Raw genomic sequence first — 18,066 nt, 5'->3', positions numbered from 1 at the left:
CCACAGGGAGGTCGGAGGTCATTCACAGAGCAGCAGCCCAGCTGGAACTGAGTGTTTTGGCTCAGCGTTTGAACACCTGATGACGGTGGAACCAGTGTGTTTTAGCTTTATGTTATATCCTCAACACCCTGCTACCCAGGCACAAGAAGCAGGAGTCAGACAGCTTTCATGTTTTGTCAAACTATTTCTTGCTTTATCTTCTAAAATATGATGGATTGTGGATTTTCTTCAACATGTACAAATGGAAAAACTAAATATTTTGGCGTGTAAGACTGATCGTCAGATGAAAAAGGGACTTTGAAGATGCCACCTCGGGTTGATAATGATTATAATGTCTCGCTATTTTCTTACATTTTATGGACAAAGCTGTTAATCACTTCACCAAGAAAGTAATTGGTAGATGAACAGATAACGAAGATGTGAAACTGACCTTTAATCAACTCATCAACTTGCTGCCCCGGGCTTGGGACTGAGGACAGACAGTTGCATATATATAGACTTCCAAAAATCCTTTGGTACAGTCCGTCATAAAATACAGCTGTTAAAATTAAAATTGATTTCATCTTTTATCAGTATCATCCTCAGACCTTGAACGTGAAAAGTTATCAAAAGCATTCGTCTGCGTCAAACATGGTGGGGTGTAGCGGTGCGACATTTTTATGCTTCAAGTCCTTATAACTTCCACACACAATTTCCCATGTACACCAAATTCATCCGACATGTATACGATGTCGCCCTCAATACCTCCATGCATCAATACTCTGGAATTCAGACAAACATCCTATTTACATGACATTTATAGGTTTTTTTCTCTATAATATCATACACTACAAGATGACATGCAACTAAAAGGTGAGCACACCCTCCGACAGCGTCGCCGGCAATCAATAATCTAAACACAACTGACCACAAATTTGTTTGAGGGATTTTTCACCCATAGTCCATTTTGTTTTTATGTATATTGCAGCGAGTTCTTTTGTGTATGTAGAACATGTTTTAGATCTTAAAACTTGCTAAATATGCTAAATAGTGGGTCAGATAATTATCCAGGCTGAGAACTGGTCGACCTATAGTTTCCAATAAACATGTAAATATACTTTTGATACTTTGGCTATATGTGATACCAGATTATTGAAGACTTTTATTCAGAAGTACCATTCGTTTGGGTGACTTTCACTTTCACCAAAGTAATATTTTAACATGATAACTTAAGTATGACAGTCGGCTGCTTTTTTACAACATAATTGAATATATTGTTTTAAATGAACATATATTTGCAGGCTATATAAAAACGTAATATGCACAGCAATCAGTATTTTTCTATGAACTATGACTAGAAAAGCCATTTCCCCTGTGCAGAAACTAAATGTTTCATAAAGCTTTGGCAGTCAATGTGTTTTAATGAACTCGAGGGGCTGGAGGACAATAGAGAGGACAGATTTATGACCAACTTTTGCAGGAGGGGGGGGCGCTTGTTAGGGATTGGTCAGACGAGTCACAAGATGATGAAGTAAAAAAAAAAAAAACATTGAAAGCGTCTGTAGCATTCAGAGCAGCAGCTGCAGCTTCAGGGACTTTAACTCTTCAACAATGGTGAGTTGTTCTGTATTACTGTCACACATCTGTCGTCACTGTCGTCTCTGTTTCTTTTAATCATCCGCCACAACAACATGTGGAGTTCAGGAGACTGTTGAGAAAAAAGTAGGGTCGCAGATTGGTTAGCGTTAGCATGCTAGCCTAGCATTAGTTCCACCCTCTATTGTGTCGGTGTCGAGTTAGACAGAGGAGCGGACCGCGGTTTCCGGTTAAGGACTTCAGAATAAAACCACTGTCGGCACGAAATGCTTTAAAATATCAGGATTGATTTCATTTTTCTTTTTTTTCACATAATTATATACACTACTCAAAATTACTGAGGGATATTGAGATGTTTTAGTGTCTCACTTGATCTTTTTAAATGTGTGTTTTGCAGATATTTTTGGACCCCAAAAATTAGATTTGACCAAATCCAAATATTTTCTTAAATTTTTATTAGTGTGTGTGCATCATTACAGTTTACGTCCTTGTAATTATCAAGTATTTAAAACAATGTTTGTTAGAAATAACACTTTAAATCTCAAACATGCTATTTCGCCGTAAAAATATACTAAAGAATATATTTTCGATTAAAGTTTAGAGTCTGCAGTTAATCATACATTCATACAAGAATAACTACAATGGTGACAGTACTTGACAGCATTGTTTTACTTTTTCTGTTCTGTATTACTTCAAACACTTGTAGGTTTAGTCGTAAAATACAGTCACAGGTAACATAAATTAAGTACATTGCTTTCCATCAGGGTAACTTCGTTAAATTAAGGATTAATGCTGCAACAAATGTATTTGATTGAGTGATCTTTATGTTTAGAAATGAAAAGTGGGATTATTGCTCTAAAACTAATTGTTAATCTGCAGATTACGTTCATGATTTTATTTTCTGTTAATTGAAGAAAAGTGCCCATGATAATTAATTATATTGTGATTGTTGCTCCACGTTTTCATATTTACCAGACAGCCTGTATGCTCTTATTTTGAAGTCTATCTGAACAGGCTTCCTGTGTTTCATTGCTTCTGGTTTTTGGGGAGCAGCCTTCACGCTAGCTCGGCTGCTTATCATGATGAAAATGTGTCCCTGCGGGGTTTTGACTGCGTGTCATGACAGCTCGACTGTATTTCACTGTCGATCCACATCTTTCCCGAGCCACTGCCTCGTTTCTACACTTTTAAATTCAGACATTTAAAGTGAGCCGACTCATTTCCTGGATGAATTAGCAGCCGAACCAGCGAGCTAGCTGTCAGTGGCTGCAGGAATTTGAACCAGCAGCAAACCTGTGGCCCTTTTTTATTGTCCTGCCTGCTCCCCATCAGCTTCCTATATGCATCCTGTTTTCCACTCTCTGTAGTCCCAACCACACACACACACACAGACACACACACACCCATCCTCCTTCTTAATCTGTGAAGATCTCTCCCTGAGCTCAGTGAAATCCTGACTCCCACCAGCCATCTGTTCAGGAAGGTGTAATTATAGAAATTCAGGGATTCTGCAGAGACTCTTAAAGACTTTATGTCTATGTGTTGGAGTTACGTAATAACGTGTGTGGACGTGACATAAAATCCTGACGAGACTGGGTTTTTGTTGTCTCTCTGACTGAAGCCGGTGGGTCAGATTAGACTGCAGAAACAGACCTGAACTGTAGTTTTTAATTTTTAGGGAAAATTCAGGATACTAATCCGCTGCTTTAGAGCTGAGCGGTAAAATGCACAGCAACCACTTCAAGCTTTAGACTTTTCATCTGTCCTACATACAGATAAACCCCCAAAGTCTGAGAATTAAAGAGACAAGAAGAGAATTTTAATCAAGATCACGGTGCGTTTCATTCGGTCACCTTTCAGTACTTGATAGGTAGGTTTAGGGTCTCCTTTCTCTAACGTTGTGTGCATTAAGTACAGTACATTTACTCTCTCTTGATCGTTGCTGCAGTCAGGTTAAAGTGTCATCTCTGAGCTCTTCCCTTGCCTGTCAGTGGCTCCGGATCTTCTGGCTTTGTGCTCAACTTTCTATTACAAAGCTTCCCACACGACACGCAGTAAATGTCTTTTGTTTTGTTTTGATAGGCAGACCTCTTAGCTGCAGAAATCACTCATTGTGCTTTTAAACTCCTCTTACTTATATAAATAAATAAATGCACGTGTTTTTATTGATCTTTTCTGATTGATTGTCCATTACTGCTGCGTTATTGATTGTATACATCTTTATATGCGCTGACATACATTTGGCCCATTATGATTTCGTTAGAGGGTATGACCTGCTTGCTCTGTTGCTATAAAGTTGGCCTTTGCTCTCTTGAGTAAACATGTGACTGGACAGGAGAGAATCAGCACAGCTGATATGGATTGCATCAATTATAATCTACATGGTGTTGGATAGGATCTATTTAAAGATTTAGGGGTCAGAAATGAGGGTCTGTCTGCAGGAGGTTTCAATGTATAGGCTCTATTATCTTTATGCTTCTCTGCGGAACAAAGGCATCATATTAGTATTTCCCCTCAATATAGATGATATATAGGAGAGAGGCTGCCCGGAACAAAGGGAGGTAATGGACGTGGGGAGGCACTTCCTCATGCAGATGCACTGTGACTAACAATGCAGAGGAACAAACATTTGTTCTACAGAATATTTCAAATATCAGATACATTAGTTTGGTCAAGTGAGCTGTCTCGAGTCATGGATCCAAAGTTCAAGGCTTTGGCTCATTAACTGTGTACAAAAGAAGAAAGCAAAATGTCAAATAAAAGTGATGTATTTACATGTTTCTCCTGTCATTATCAGAGTGAATCACTGGTGGTGTGTGAGGTGGATGAGGATCTGGTGAAAAAGCTGAAGGAGTTCCGTTTCCGGAAAGAGACCAATAATGCCGCCATCGTTAGTGAGTGTTCACATTTTACCTCATTCAATTTATTTTGTTCGCCAGTTATTGATCGCGTTTTGTGGGTCGTACAGGGATGGTGATGTAAGGAGTCCAGGAAGCAAGTGGAATCTAGTATTCAGGATAGTAAAGACAGCCGTTTCCTAAAATGTCAAAGTATTCATTGAAGTGCGTGTCTGTTTTTGAAGCTCTTTCATGTTTGGTTAGGATTAAAAACCTTCCAACAGATGATCGTGATGTATTTTTTTTTTTGCCGCATGATGAAAATAAATCATAAAAACATCAAATGTAGGCCATCTTCAGTTTATATCTGGAGGACAGAGGAGTTACTTCCACATGCAGCAGGTGGTGTGACAGTTGTTGCATGAGTTTGAAGCTTTATCCTCCACTATCTCTGGATCAAAATGTCATTGCTGCTAAACTGGATTTAGGGTTGTGTTTGCATGCCATGGACTCGGACTCCGACGCACACACCTTTCACATCAGTACATTTTGTCATATGAAATGTGAACAAATTATATTTATTCTTCTTTTAGTCGTTCATACAAAAATCTATAGATGTGCTGCCACTACTGAACACATGTGATTGTTTGTTTTCCTGTTGACTTTGCCTTCCTGTTTTTTTTTTAACTCCTCAGTGAAGATCGACAAAGACAAGCAGCTGGTTATTCTCGAAGAAGAACACGAGGTAACTCAGCCGTTGTCAAGTTAATGGTCAACTTTTACATATTGAATTTACTTTAAACTTTGAACTATGTGTGGTGAAACTTGTTTTGGCCCAACGGCTGTTAAATTAATAAATGTTTACTTGATGAAGTGTAACTTGAGACTGAACTATTCATGAATATCTGTCTTTTTTTTTTAAAGGATATTTCTCCTGATGATCTGAAGGATGAACTGCCTGAGAGACAGCCAAGATATCCTTTTAATATGTGTTTTAATCATTAATCTTTTACTGTCATTTCCTCTTTTAGTTGTGTGTCCTTTCCGTCTTGACTGTGCTTTACTGCTGATATCCTGATGTGAGATCTGTGAACTGTCCTTAGCACCAGGCACGTTTATCGTCTACAGCTATAAATACCAACATGACGACGGACGTGTCTCCTATCCCCTCTGCTTCATCTTCTCCAGTCCCGTGGGTAAGAAACACCTGCTCTGGGTGTATGGCACACATTGCTCGCTGCACTGTTTAGTCATCAAGGTGGTGAACGCTGGTATATGTTTGTGTTTGGCAGGTTGCAGACCGGAGCAGATGATGATGTACGCGGGAAGCAAAAACAAGCTGGTGCACACTGTTCAGCTGAGCAAGGTGAGCGAGCGGCTTCTAACAAAGACGCCAATTCGTAATACAACTTTGGTCCTAACTGAAATATCTGGACATGGTTTTAAAAAGAAAAGTTTAAACCACACTCTTCTATTTATGTTTTTTTTTTTTTTCCCCAGGTGTTTGAGATCAGAAACACAGAGGACCTGACAGAGGAATGGCTCAGAGAGAAACTTCGGCTCTTCGGCTAAAGTCGTCTCACCCGGTGGTCTGGGACGCGAGGAGGATCCAGATTGCACAACTCGTGTCATCTCTTGGGAAGAACACACCACAGTCAATGTTTCCCTCCTCTCTGCACCAGACCTGATTTAAATAGTGTTTGCAAATATACTTCCTGTTCTCATTTTTCGGCCGTTTTGGTAATAGTTTACGGCATGTTACAACTGCCAGAACATGCAGACAATCACAACAGTTTGTGTGCTTTTCTGTGACTGTCAACACTAACTAAACCTTCTCCCATCTGGCAGCCTAGAACTAAAAAAAAAATACTATTTGACGCAGGTCTGGTTTGTGTCCCGTACAATCTCTCCATGTGCCAGTTGTGTCTGTATTGAACTAACACTCCCATAGCTCTTAAAGTGGACTGAAGTTGGTAGTATTCATCGGCCCTTCCCTAAACATTTCACTCAGGAGAATTCAAAGGCATTGTAACAGCGGTTTCTCTCTCGTTAAGTAGTTTACACAGTGTTTTGTGCAACTCTCAACTTCCTGAATCTCACCTTTTTTATGTTTCATTATTTGAGGGAGTCTTTTTAGATTATTTTTTCCCATGTGTGAAGGATTATTTTAGCATTAATTCCCTTTTTTTTTTGTTGTGAAGACAAACCTGCCAGAACATCAGAACAATCATAGCTGCAATTCAGAGAACAATGTAGAGTCCAGCTTTAGTTTCTCCGTCAGTATTCCTTTAAAACTGTAAATAACAATAACACTAAGATCATCTGACACTACCACTTATATATGATGTGTTGTACCTTCTGTTGTGCACATAAACAAGCTGGCAGAAGCCCTCGAGTGGTGCTTGGCACACTGCGGACTTCCAACCTCAGATCGCATCTTTTCCGTCTCTGTTTAGAGAAACAACAGTGTGGCCCGTGGGTAAAGCTCTATTCTGCCTTTGACCTGCATATTTGTAACAACGATATCACACTCATGAAAACAATATTTCCACTGAAACATTCCAGACTGAGAGATTTATAACCTACAACAAACCTCCGTGTCTAGCGACCACGACAGTCTTGAAAAGCACTGACCACAGGGTGGCGTCGCCTGCCCTCTTTCTAATCTACTGGGCTGCTCTGTATTAGTGGGTTACTTGCTGTGTCTTTAGGGAGATTGTTAGCTAATATTGTGCATTATAGCTATTGCTGTTATTAGTGTTAATGAATGTTGTGCTTCATTCTGATGTAAAGCCACTTTGATTGCTTAGTGGCGGTCGCAGCCTTGAGAATGATGGCTGGGACCTCTCCAAAATGCCAGTTGTGCTTAATATTTAGACTTGGTGGGTAAAGTACAACATCTGGGCAATTTCCATTTTCCATACAGGACCAGGTTCCACCAGTATAGCTTTTTCAAAGGCTGATGTGTGTGTTGAATGTGCCAGCAGCTCATTTTCCATGCCTATTTCTGCACTTTCTTGTTGTGTTAGTTCTGTCTTCTGTCATGTTGGGTTTGAAATTAACTCGTTTGCAGAGGTGGCAAAAGGGCACGCATTCCTTACTCAAGTACACGTGTAGTCTTAAAGGTAGAGTTGGTAGAATTTGCCCGAGCTGTTCTTAAACGCACCACAGAGATAACTGATTGTTGAGTCTCATTCCCGGGAGGTCAAATATCGACATTTTGGTTGGTAAAGTGTCGTAAATAATCAATAATTCCCCACAAATGCATTAAAACTGAAGTAACGAGCCTGTTTTAAAAATCTCAGGAGATATTTGTATTAAATGCCGGGAGTAAAAGTAAAAAATTGACAGTATAGATACCTGAAAAATCCAACACCTCTGCAAATTTGAGCTTTTGCCACCTTTCAAAGCCAACGTGCTGGAATACAGAGTTAAACAACAGGAAATTGTGTCGCTTTCCAAACACTTATGGACCTTATTGTATGTATTTGGCAGTCCTTCCTATTTCCCTGCTGAAGATCCTTTAACACAGGATTCAAACCAATCCAACACACTAAAATTTCCAACTAGTCGCTAATACTTGAAGGATTGACAGCTCCAAACAGCGTGCCAACCAATCCCAGTTATTAAAGCTACATGAGATGCACTTAAACTTGTACCTCAGGTGCTGCAGATTGGTTTCATGTGAGCTGTTAAAAATCTGACCTTTGGAAGAATAATGGGCACAAATGAATTCCACGTGTTCGCTCATCAGAAACTTTGGAAATGGATTAAGGGAACGGTGTGGAAGGAAATCGCCCCCCCTCATGCAAGATGTCATACTGCTAAGTCTACCATACCAATGCCTTGTCTTAATTTTTTATTTTTGGGACATTTTACGTCTATTTTTAAAAACAAATCTTGAGGCCAAAATGGAAAAAAAGGTGATTAGAAAAAAGCTTTGTTGGGGAATTTTTTTAATTTAAAGACACTAAAACTTTTTTTTTTTACTTTCAAATCTGCAAAATCCAAGAGATTTTTTATTGTATTGAAGTGTAATCTTGGTGAAAACAGTTTCCTTCTTCCAGAGATCTGACTCAAAGATATGTATGCACAATCACACCATTTCATGTAAATCATTTATTGACGTCAAATGTTAGACGTTGATCATTTATGATTTACGTGTCATGTCAGGGCAGGGACTAATCCAACAGGAACGATGGGGTATAACTGCAATCACATGTTTTGTTGTCTACTAATGGCAGCAAAGCTCAAATTTACACAGTTTAATGCTGCTGTAGCAGAAAAAACATGATTCTAATGTGGGTGATTCTTGTGATTATGATGCTTTCTGTACTTGCTATGTTTGCTATCCTTTATGGGTGAGAGATTTAAGACCCTACGATCTGCAAAACCATTTAAAAACTGTCAATTTGCTAAATTGAAATATTTCACAAATGCACAATCTGAAATCGAAGGCGGTGGTTTGTTTATGAAGTTTTGTTTTGGCAAAAACAGCACAACTCAGTCACGGTCTTCATATTTGATTTAAAACAATGAAAAGTGCAATGTACAATAGCAATGTACAATTGCAATGTGAATATATAAAAACATGCAGCTGTTATCTGTTTAAAACGAAATTCTCAAAACCTCTAAAAATGTGGAGAGCTACTGTAAAAGAACCGACTGAATTCTTTAATGCACGACTGACAGAAGTTTCTATACGACTTATTTGAGAATTCGCTTCTCTGCCGCACAAATTATTTCCAGAACATTTAAAATTATTACGTGAAGTTGATACAACTGCATTTATTTGCACATACGTTCTTAAAAAAGGGGCAACGCTTGTCTATTTCTATCTCAACGCATCTCTAACATCTGGTCTCAGCTGTGTTCTTACGAAGAAGCCCTCTGCTACTGCTATTTCTCATTGAAAATAAACTATTGATCGTGTATCAAAATCAACCTCCTCAATACATTGTTATTGAGCCATGTATCTGGTTCTGTCCTGTGGATCTAATAGCTTTTCCTCCTATATGGTGAACCTGTTGTAAACTTGGCCTCTTGAGTCTTTTACCTGCAGATGTGTTGTTCAGCTCTTGGTGTCCTCTCTGATCAAATGCCTAATATTCTACTTTTTCTTTCCTTTTTAATAAAAAACACACCTGAGACATGTATCATAACCAGCTGCCTCATGGCATCAGTGAAACTTGAGATATTTGTATTTTCCCATACTTTATAAAATGTCTATTGTCCTATTGTCCAAATAAAATGACAGTGATGTTTACCAGTGTTTCCCTCAGACTTGTTTTTCAAACATACTTCGGTAAAAGTAAAGATATCATGTTAAAATATTACTTTGGCAAAACCATGCAAATACTACTTGAGTAACAGTTAAAAGTATCTGATATTAAATGTACTTCAGTATCAAAAGTAGAAGTAAAGTATACACATATTTTGATCTGATGCAGAATGTAATCTGCAAAGTAAATAGTAACTAAAGTTATCAAATAAATGTAGTGGATTAAAAAGTACAAAATTTGCCGTACAGTATTTACAGTACTTGAGTAAATGCTCTTAGTTACCTTCCATCACCAGATGATGTGTGATGTGCATGTTCATCATATTTAGTGCGGCAGATGGCATGTTACTTCATAATTACTATATTACAAGTACATTTACTCAAGTACTGCACTTCTGTACTGGCAAATCGTGTATTATTTAGTCCACTACATTTATAAGTTCACTCCAGTTACTAGTTACTTTGCAAATTACTTTCTGGCAACCAGATAAAAAGAAACAGATTTTGATAATCAGAAAAACAGATCTGATAATTTGCCAGTCGACACATACAATATATATATACTGTACATGTCACTATGTATAATTTACTTTTACTTTTTATACTAAAATACTTTTAACTTCAGACACTTTTTTACTTAAGTGCAATTCATATGTGACTTTCACCTTTAGCATTATATTTAAAGGTGCATTATGAAGTTTAGGGGAATACATTTTAATCAGAAGAGAAAAATATATTTATTATATAATATATATATTTTTTGTTCATGCCTAAACAAACTAAAACAAACAAACTCTCTCTTTGTTTATATTGGCGGACCCCGCCACCATCCACAAACAGTGTCCACCTCCACAGAGAGACTGAAGGACACAGATAGCTCCAGAAGATGGCAGTAATGCAACAATAAAAGATTCCAGCTGGTGAACCCCGACTGGAGAAGAAGAAGACACGCTGACAAATCTCGGAACGGGCACGGAGCTGCCTGCATCATCCGCCGACCGAGCCAGGAACCCAACTAACAGAACCGGAGAAAAAATGGCGTTCACATTCGCGGCCTTTTGTTACATGCTCGCTCTGCTGCTCACGGCGGCGCTTATCTTCTTCGCTATCTGGCATGTAAGTAGACATTCAGACCATTTTAGATGAGACTGCAGGCCTGACACGTCGACGGCGCCGGTGAAAGTAGGTTAAGGAGGGAGGGAAGTTCTGGAAAAGACCGGGCTAACGCTAGGCCAGCTTGTAGCCACATAGCCGGGAGGTTTGGCTAGGAGCTAGCTAAAGTTAGCTAAAGCGCCGAGACAGACATTACCGTTATTTTGAATTAACGTCACATAACTGTTATCATTCTGTATTGTTTACGTTGTGTTAGTCGTTACCTTATTACTTAAATGTTTAATAACTTCTCAGGCTATTCTAAAGATTAGTGATGAGCTAGTGGCTAATGTTAGCAGCTAGTTAGCAGGCTACCTGTTAGCTTCCATTCTGTCCTGTGATGCTGCTGTCACCAGTTTCCTGTCACATTGTTTGATTTTGGTTGGACCGTTAGTTTTATTGTCACGTCGACAAGATTGTAACCACAGATTATGTGACTCCAAAAATCAAAAATTACATCCTTAAAGTCATTTCATTTTTTATCCAATGTGTCTGGGAAACTGCCAGGTATAATAAGTAAACAAGAATCCCACAACAATGTCTCATTCAGAAAACTAAATGATAGGGATTAAAACTGTGAGCATGAATTAAAGGTCAGATTTACTTTTTCAGAAGGAACAAAACCATCGCACAATGGTAAACAACTAGAATAGATTCCCAGTAGAAGCCCAGTTATTTGAAGAGAGACAAACATTACCTGTCTTACATATAATCTGTGGTTTGTCAGTCTGCAGTAACAATATAATTTAGACATAGACAGATTATTAGATTTCAAGATTCAGGAATGAACAATAGGAATCATTTGACACAATGAAGGATGCACTACTGAGTACACTGATTTGACAGTAATGTTCAAAAATGTAGTTGATCGATTACATAAAAAACATTTAGTTTTTCTCTATTTTTGTAAATTGTTGGGTTTTGAACTGTTCGCCTGACTAAACATATAATTTAATGACATCTTTTGCAATGGAAAGGTGTAGTAATCCATCTTAATTATTTTCTTACTGTGCTCGTTATTGGAGCCAGATATTGATGCTGATAAAAAAAAATCAAATATTTTGCATTGATCTTTCAAATGTCTTTTATTAAACACGTGATAAAGGTGTGTAATGGAAACAGGATGTTTACAGTCTAAAATAACATCACTGCACTGAAGATAAATTATTCGAATTTGTCGGAATATCGACAAACAAATACAAACAAACAAAAAATGCTCTGACAAACATAATAAAGAAAATCATAATGGTTTAATTGAAACAAAGACCGAACAATCGATGTTGAAATTAAAGTTCTATATCTCTGACTCAGTTTTCACACACATTTTTTGCATGTCCATAAAATGTGTATTTACATTGAGCTGCTCTCTGTTCATTGTCACATTGTGAACATTTGCTCCCCCAGATAATAGCATTTGATGAGCTGAAGACTGATTACAAGAATCCTATAGATCAGTGTAACACTTTAAATCCGGTAAGTGACACAACCTCACCTGACACTCTCTCCTTGCCTCTTTGACTGCATGCAGATATGCTCTGTTGAAAGGTTTTTCCATTTACTTTAGGATAACTTTATCCGCCTATCTGTCTTTTTTCAATCATTTCTCTGCACTGTTTTGCTAAATAACCTGCCTGTTATGAATTCAGTGATCTTGTCAGCTGTCAAACTCTAACGCCTTTTGTTGTTTTTTGTTTTTCCCTAATCTGCTTTTTTGTTGTTGTTGTTTTACACTTTGTTAACGGCAAAAAGACAGTTGAAAAGGTCAAAAAGATTAAAAGAGTCAAAATTGCATTAAAGGTTTGTACCAATCTTTAAAATGCCCGCTCAGTTGAACTGCAGTCTTGTCATTTTGCACGGAGAAGTGTTTGCAAATGTCTTTTCAGTTAACTAATCTGAGAGTCGAGGCCAGAGTGCAGCTCGGGATTAGACGCCATGCCACCTGTGCCTCTGTTTTTTCACCGTCAGGCAATAGATTTTATTTTTGAAATTTTGTGGGAATCTCTCAGCTGTTGTGGATTTTAATATATATTTTTTCAAGTGTATTTTCTCGCCTTAAAGACCTTTTTTTTTATTTTTAAATTACAACTTTATGGCTAATTGATTGTGCTTTCTGTTGCCCTATCTGAATTGACAGTGTTAAGCAGCTCTCTTAGGTATAGAAACCACGGTGTGTTTGTGCGTAGTAGTGGACAATATTCTCTAGGACTGGGAAAAAAAAGTGTTATTGATTATAGATGAAGTGTAGCTGTTAACTGAAAAGACTTGCAAATGCTCAAAACATGCATGATCTTTATTACAACCTACCCTTTGTTTGCAAATAGTGTTATAAATACAGGTATGGTAAATTCCCAGAAAAATCAGCCAGACAGGACACGAGTCTTGAGTTTTAGCCAATAGTAACACGATGTCAGGCCGATACACATCCAGGTGACGCTTCTTAATATCACTATAGAGTGCTGCAGGGATGACGTATTTTTGTTGGCATACCTGGAAGCTGGCATCACTCTGGTTGCCTCTTAAAAGCCAACAGGATTTTCCTCTTGGATTATTGCAGAAAATAAGCTCTGTGGCAAACAAATGCAATCGCCAGAAGTAAAAAGCTAAACAGTATAAATGAACACATCGTGGTCGCGTGGCTTCACCTTTGCCACTACTACGTGTCTCGCTTCAACAGCTTCTTTATTCTCAATTAGACAAGACAAAGAAATTGGAAACAGTCACACTTTCAGATTCACATGTGGCCGATTCACTGATGTATTTTATGTATCAGAGCAATATGTTAAAATCTAAAACAACCCAGAGACTTCAGGATGAGGGAACTGGAATTATATCCAGGCTTCAGGACAAATGCCTGCTGCACTCTATTCATAGTAATCACGTGAAGTCAGATGATGTCCGTAGATTCTCATAGTTGATACGTGAGGATGGTTCGATGCTTGATCGTCATCAAAACAACTACATTGATTTAATGTTTCAGCTTTAAATGAATCTATTCACAAAAATGACAATCATTCGTTTTGCTGCGTGGTAGAAGCGACAGTTTGGTTCAGCAATTAGCAGAAATGAGCTACTATAGTATGTGAGCTCAGTGTTGGCTCTGACCTCTATCACCTGTGGTGTTGAACAGATGGCTGCAGATTCCCAACACTCTCCAGCTCAGCGATATTTGTGTCTACTGATTGGTCAGTGATTTCAGTAGTAGGAGGAGTTATTTTGGTTAAAACCACAGAGTCCTGGAGTCTCTAATCCACGACGCAGTCCACAGAACTATATGCAGTTTTGACCCGTCCTTTTTTGCGTGTCGAACGCTCAGCTCAGTTGGCACATTTTTTGTGCTGTGATCAGTTGTTTTGTATTTGGCAGCACAGTGCAGGATTCATTATAGTCCCCTACACCTTCCTCTTCCTACACACCCCTCACCTTTTCCATCTGTGGGCTGTTGGTTGCCCCCACCCTCTCCGCCCTCTGCTCTCTTTGAATGCATGGCTTCCATGTGGTGCCTCCATCTGCCCCCCTGAACCCCGCACCAGTTCGAACTCTTGTCAACCCGAGGCAGGCTGCTGCATCAACACTGCTAGTGCTCACAGCATGATCCGTTTGTCAGGCAGTTGGATGATCTGGAGGTTTGCCCTCACTGCAGACGATGTTGATGTTGAGATGCGCATATTCTCCAAAGCAAATTGTTGATGGGTTTCCCCTTTTATACCTGTGACCAGACCTGATAATGCATGACATATAACAGGGTGGGAAATGAACCTTTTCTGTCCACTTGAAACTCACTTGTAGTTTTTTGTAATTCTACCAGGAATTAACATGATTTACCACAACTATAAGTCAGTGGTCAAGGGCAAATGTGACGCATGATTTGGATCCCTGTGAGGCTTAACACGTCATACAAACATTTGACCTTCCTCACTGTTTCTCCACGTCAGATAGAGGAACTCTCCTGGTAGTGCTTAAGCCTCACAGTAGGAGTTTTAAGTCAGCCAAATATGCTTTTTTCATAGTTGGATCTCAAATTTCAGCATCAAAAATCACTCCAATTTGCAGGTGGTAGGTCCTTATTTTCCACCCTGTTTATTTTGTTACACATTGTATCAGATCAGTGCATGATAAAGCACTGTTCATGTATTTCACATACAGCATAATATCTCACTGCCACACTGTAGTAATGTGTAGTATTATAACGTCAAGCTGGGCCTGATGGTGCAACACAAGAGGCTCTGCTAAACAGAAATTTGAGAACATATGCAGTGCTTTGTTAAAATGAGCATATCACTGTAGCTCATTTGTATTTCACTCCAGTCTCTCACTCTCTGTGGAGCTGGCTGCATTTTTAGTCGTCTGGCTCTTTAAATAGCCCAGCTTTCTCTTTTGTAAAATGGCCTCAATGCCTTTGAGGCTTGGTAACTTCTAACCAGTGTACTTTATCTTCTCACAACTCCACACTTGGTAATATAAGTATTTTGTGTGGACAGATAAAAAGTTTGTCTTTCATATTTCATTGACATTGAATCAGCATCCAGGCTTATTAGAGCAGATAACAAGGGAGTTGATTTGACTTTTCACTGTGATTCTGACATTTTATTCAAATGTTCCTCTTTTCAGCTGGTGCTCCCAGAGTATCTCATCCACTTCTTCTTCTGCGTGATGTTCTTCTGTGCGGCCGAGTGGCTCACCCTCTGTCTCAACTTGCCGCTGCTGGCTTATCATGTCTGGAGGTGTGCATCTGTCTCATTAGTGTTAGTCCATCAATATAATTCAGTACCATTTAGTCCGTATAGTCTGAATTGACACACAGCTGTATTTCCTGTGTTGCAGGTACATGAGCAGACCTGTGATGAGCTGTCCAGGACTCTACGACCCAACAACCATCATGAACGCTGACATCCTGGCGTTCTGTCAAAAAGAAGGCTGGTGCAAACTGGCTTTCTACCTCCTGTCATTCTTCTACTATCTCTACGGGTACAAAATAATTCTCCTGTCTTTTGACTTCATCCTGATATCAAGAATTTTGATTAAAAGTAAAGATGGTAAATCTGTGATCACACTGATCCTGTGCCTGCTTTTTTAGGGAAATTTACTTGTTCGCTTTCCTGCCCAGAGTTAGATAAGAGGATCAAAACAAACATATTCAGGCTACAGCCAGCAGCAAAAATCAAAGATTAGGAAATATGCCTTCAATCACTTTTACACTTTGGTTTTTCTCATGGAGTCTCAGCTTCTCCCGGTCAGGAAATAATGGCGTACATTATCCCCTGTAAAGCTTTCATACTAATGAAAGATTTATTGTGCTTAATTGTGCATTTTACACATGCTTATAGGTGGATTTTTGTTGTCTTTGGACAAATCTTGGCTAGCCTTTGCCCCTCAGTTTTAACGGAGGGCAAAAGTAGCTTCAGATTTACCTGACATATAGAACTGGTATCAATCTTTTCATCTAACTCGCACCAAGAAAGCAAATACAAATGTTTTCAAACGTTTTAAACTGTTCATTTAACATTTATTGTAATTTAGTTCACGCTTCCCTCTTTAACAGAACAAAAACACATGTTGATACCTGCTGACATTGAGAAACAAATTTTAAATAATTAACGCCATGTTCCACTTTCTCATCTTTTTCTAACAGGATGATTTATGTTCTGGTGAGCTCTTAAACTCGGCTGATGAAGGACAAGGACCTGCATGTACAGTAGACGACCAGACACTATGATCTTAGTGCTGGAACACTGGACCTGCTGGAGACCACCGTTCAGCAACACAAGACGCCATTTCAAGCGGACGAACTCTCGATTCCCAACACACACAGCGCAGAGTGTCATTTCGGAAACATTTAGCCCGTTTTAAGAGAATATCTCGGTCGCAGCGTTCCTCTCATAAGCACTATAGTTTAGATTTTATGGAAAATGAGGACAAACCTGAATGGACAAGTTTTCTTTTTTCCTTTTTTATTTTGAATTTTTAATGGTGTGGTGATTTTTGATGCTTGGGATTTGAATAAAGTTTTTTTTTGTTTGTTTTTTTCATCTTGGTTCCAAACTATTGAGTGTTTACAGGTTAGGTAGACATTTTCAGGTGTGTATTATCTGTGAGAATCTGAGCTGTGTGCTGAATTGCATTAGCTTTTTTTTTCCTGTGATTTAGATTCTTGGCTTTAACAGCTAATTTATACCTGCCACGTGATTCATTATCATCACTATAACAACTAAAGAAAGTGCAAACTAGACTTCTGTTCTTGCCCACAGATACATATGGTCTTACTGGGAGCACTTTGGGACTTGAAGGTACAGTATGTACAGTGAGGGCTGAAGTGCATGGGTTATTATCACTTAGTGAAGCGTGCTGCACAGGGACAATCATAGTCTGGTTGTCACATCAGTTTTCAAACTATCTGATGTATTGTTTCCATACTTCAGACCTATTTATCATCACATTTGAATCATGTAATCCCTGTTGAGATCAATGACAATATTTGTTCTCTTAAGTGTGAATCCAGAGTAGAGACAGCGATGTGTATGTGACCTGTGTTTCTGTAGACTCTGCCTCGCAGCTATCCACAACAGAATAGGTAGACTCAACAGTACCATAATAAATTCAGCTGTAGGCAGCAACAGTACGGTTATTCTCTGCTTTTTGCATATGAGCTTCGCTAGGAACTGCTGATGTGCCATACTGTTGAATGTACCTTTTTGAAATTCCTAAACTGTTCTTGTCAATGTGCATTTTCGTCCATTTCAACATCAAATATTTCACAGCGTTGGCAACTCCAGTGTTTTATTTATTCAGTGTTTTTTGATTTGACTTTTTATGTCTCCGGGATATCAAGCACTCCTCGCAGTGTCGAGTCATTTCTAGAATCAAATCTGGAAAGTGATCGTTTTTTTTTCTTTTTCTTCAGAGTCGCATCCATTAGACGAAATTAGTAAATACTAGAGTATTTATTGCCATTTTTCAAATGTGTAAATTTATCAGGGAAAGGGATGATCATTTGTCACAGATAAGAATTTAAATTTTTTTGTATTAGATCCCATCATGTCACATCTAGGAAATGAGTTTATTTGAATCTGAATAAAGTATCCCACTCTGTTATTATGGACTGGAATGGTGCTTTAAGTTAACTTTTAAAGGGGAAATATGTAAGAATTTAAATTTTAAAAAATTCACAATGTGAAGAAATAAGTTTTGAAATTACGTCTATGTATCGTGTTGCAGAGATATCTA

General features: G+C 38.6%; 2 protein-coding genes across 3 annotated transcripts; both read left to right on the top strand.

Annotated features, from left to right (window-relative positions):
• The first annotated feature begins 1,474 nt into the window (after positions 1–1,474).
• On the top strand, positions 1,475–9,678 carry gmfb (glia maturation factor, beta). Its single transcript, XM_030391346.1, has 7 exons — positions 1,475–1,593; positions 4,373–4,469; positions 5,108–5,157; positions 5,337–5,386; positions 5,526–5,608; positions 5,705–5,778; positions 5,913–9,678. The coding sequence occupies exons 1-7, from the start codon at positions 1,591–1,593 to the stop codon at positions 5,982–5,984; spliced, it is 429 nt and encodes a 142-aa protein (XP_030247206.1). The 5' UTR covers positions 1,475–1,590; the 3' UTR covers positions 5,985–9,678.
• Positions 9,679–10,588: 910 nt separating this feature from the next.
• cnih1 (cornichon family member 1) lies at positions 10,589–17,937 on the top strand. Of its 2 annotated transcripts, XM_030391571.1 has the most exons (6): positions 10,589–10,809; positions 12,250–12,318; positions 12,595–12,642; positions 15,454–15,566; positions 15,667–15,810; positions 16,475–17,937. In XM_030391571.1, the coding sequence occupies exons 1-6, from the start codon at positions 10,729–10,731 to the stop codon at positions 16,500–16,502; spliced, it is 483 nt and encodes a 160-aa protein (XP_030247431.1). In that variant the 5' UTR covers positions 10,589–10,728; the 3' UTR covers positions 16,503–17,937. The 2 variants fall into 2 exon arrangements, with proteins under 2 accessions (XP_030247431.1, XP_030247432.1); XM_030391572.1 differs by lacking the exon at positions 12,595–12,642 and having other exon boundaries at positions 10,600–10,809.
• Positions 17,938–18,066: the final 129 nt, after the last annotated feature.

Source organism: Sparus aurata, chromosome 16, assembly GCF_900880675.1.
Source record: "Sparus aurata chromosome 16, fSpaAur1.1, whole genome shotgun sequence".
NCBI lineage: Eukaryota > Metazoa > Chordata > Actinopteri > Spariformes > Sparidae > Sparus > Sparus aurata.
This window is presented reverse-complemented; position numbering and strand designations above follow the sequence as displayed.

Coding starts and splice junctions, on each gene's coding strand:
- gmfb (XM_030391346.1), top strand. Junction 5,387..5,525: donor CTGCCTGAGAGACAGCCAAG/ATATCCTTTTAA, acceptor AGCACCAGGCAC/GTTTATCGTCTACAGCTATA. Junction 5,779..5,912: donor ACACTGTTCAGCTGAGCAAG/GTGAGCGAGCGG, acceptor TTTTTTCCCCAG/GTGTTTGAGATCAGAAACAC.
- cnih1 (XM_030391571.1), top strand. CDS start 10,729: ATGGCGTTCACATTCGCGGCCTTTTGTTACATGCTCGCTCTGCTGCTC. Junction 12,319..12,594: donor AGTGTAACACTTTAAATCCG/GTAAGTGACACA, acceptor AACGGCAAAAAG/ACAGTTGAAAAGGTCAAAAA. Junction 15,567..15,666: donor CTGGCTTATCATGTCTGGAG/GTGTGCATCTGT, acceptor CCTGTGTTGCAG/GTACATGAGCAGACCTGTGA.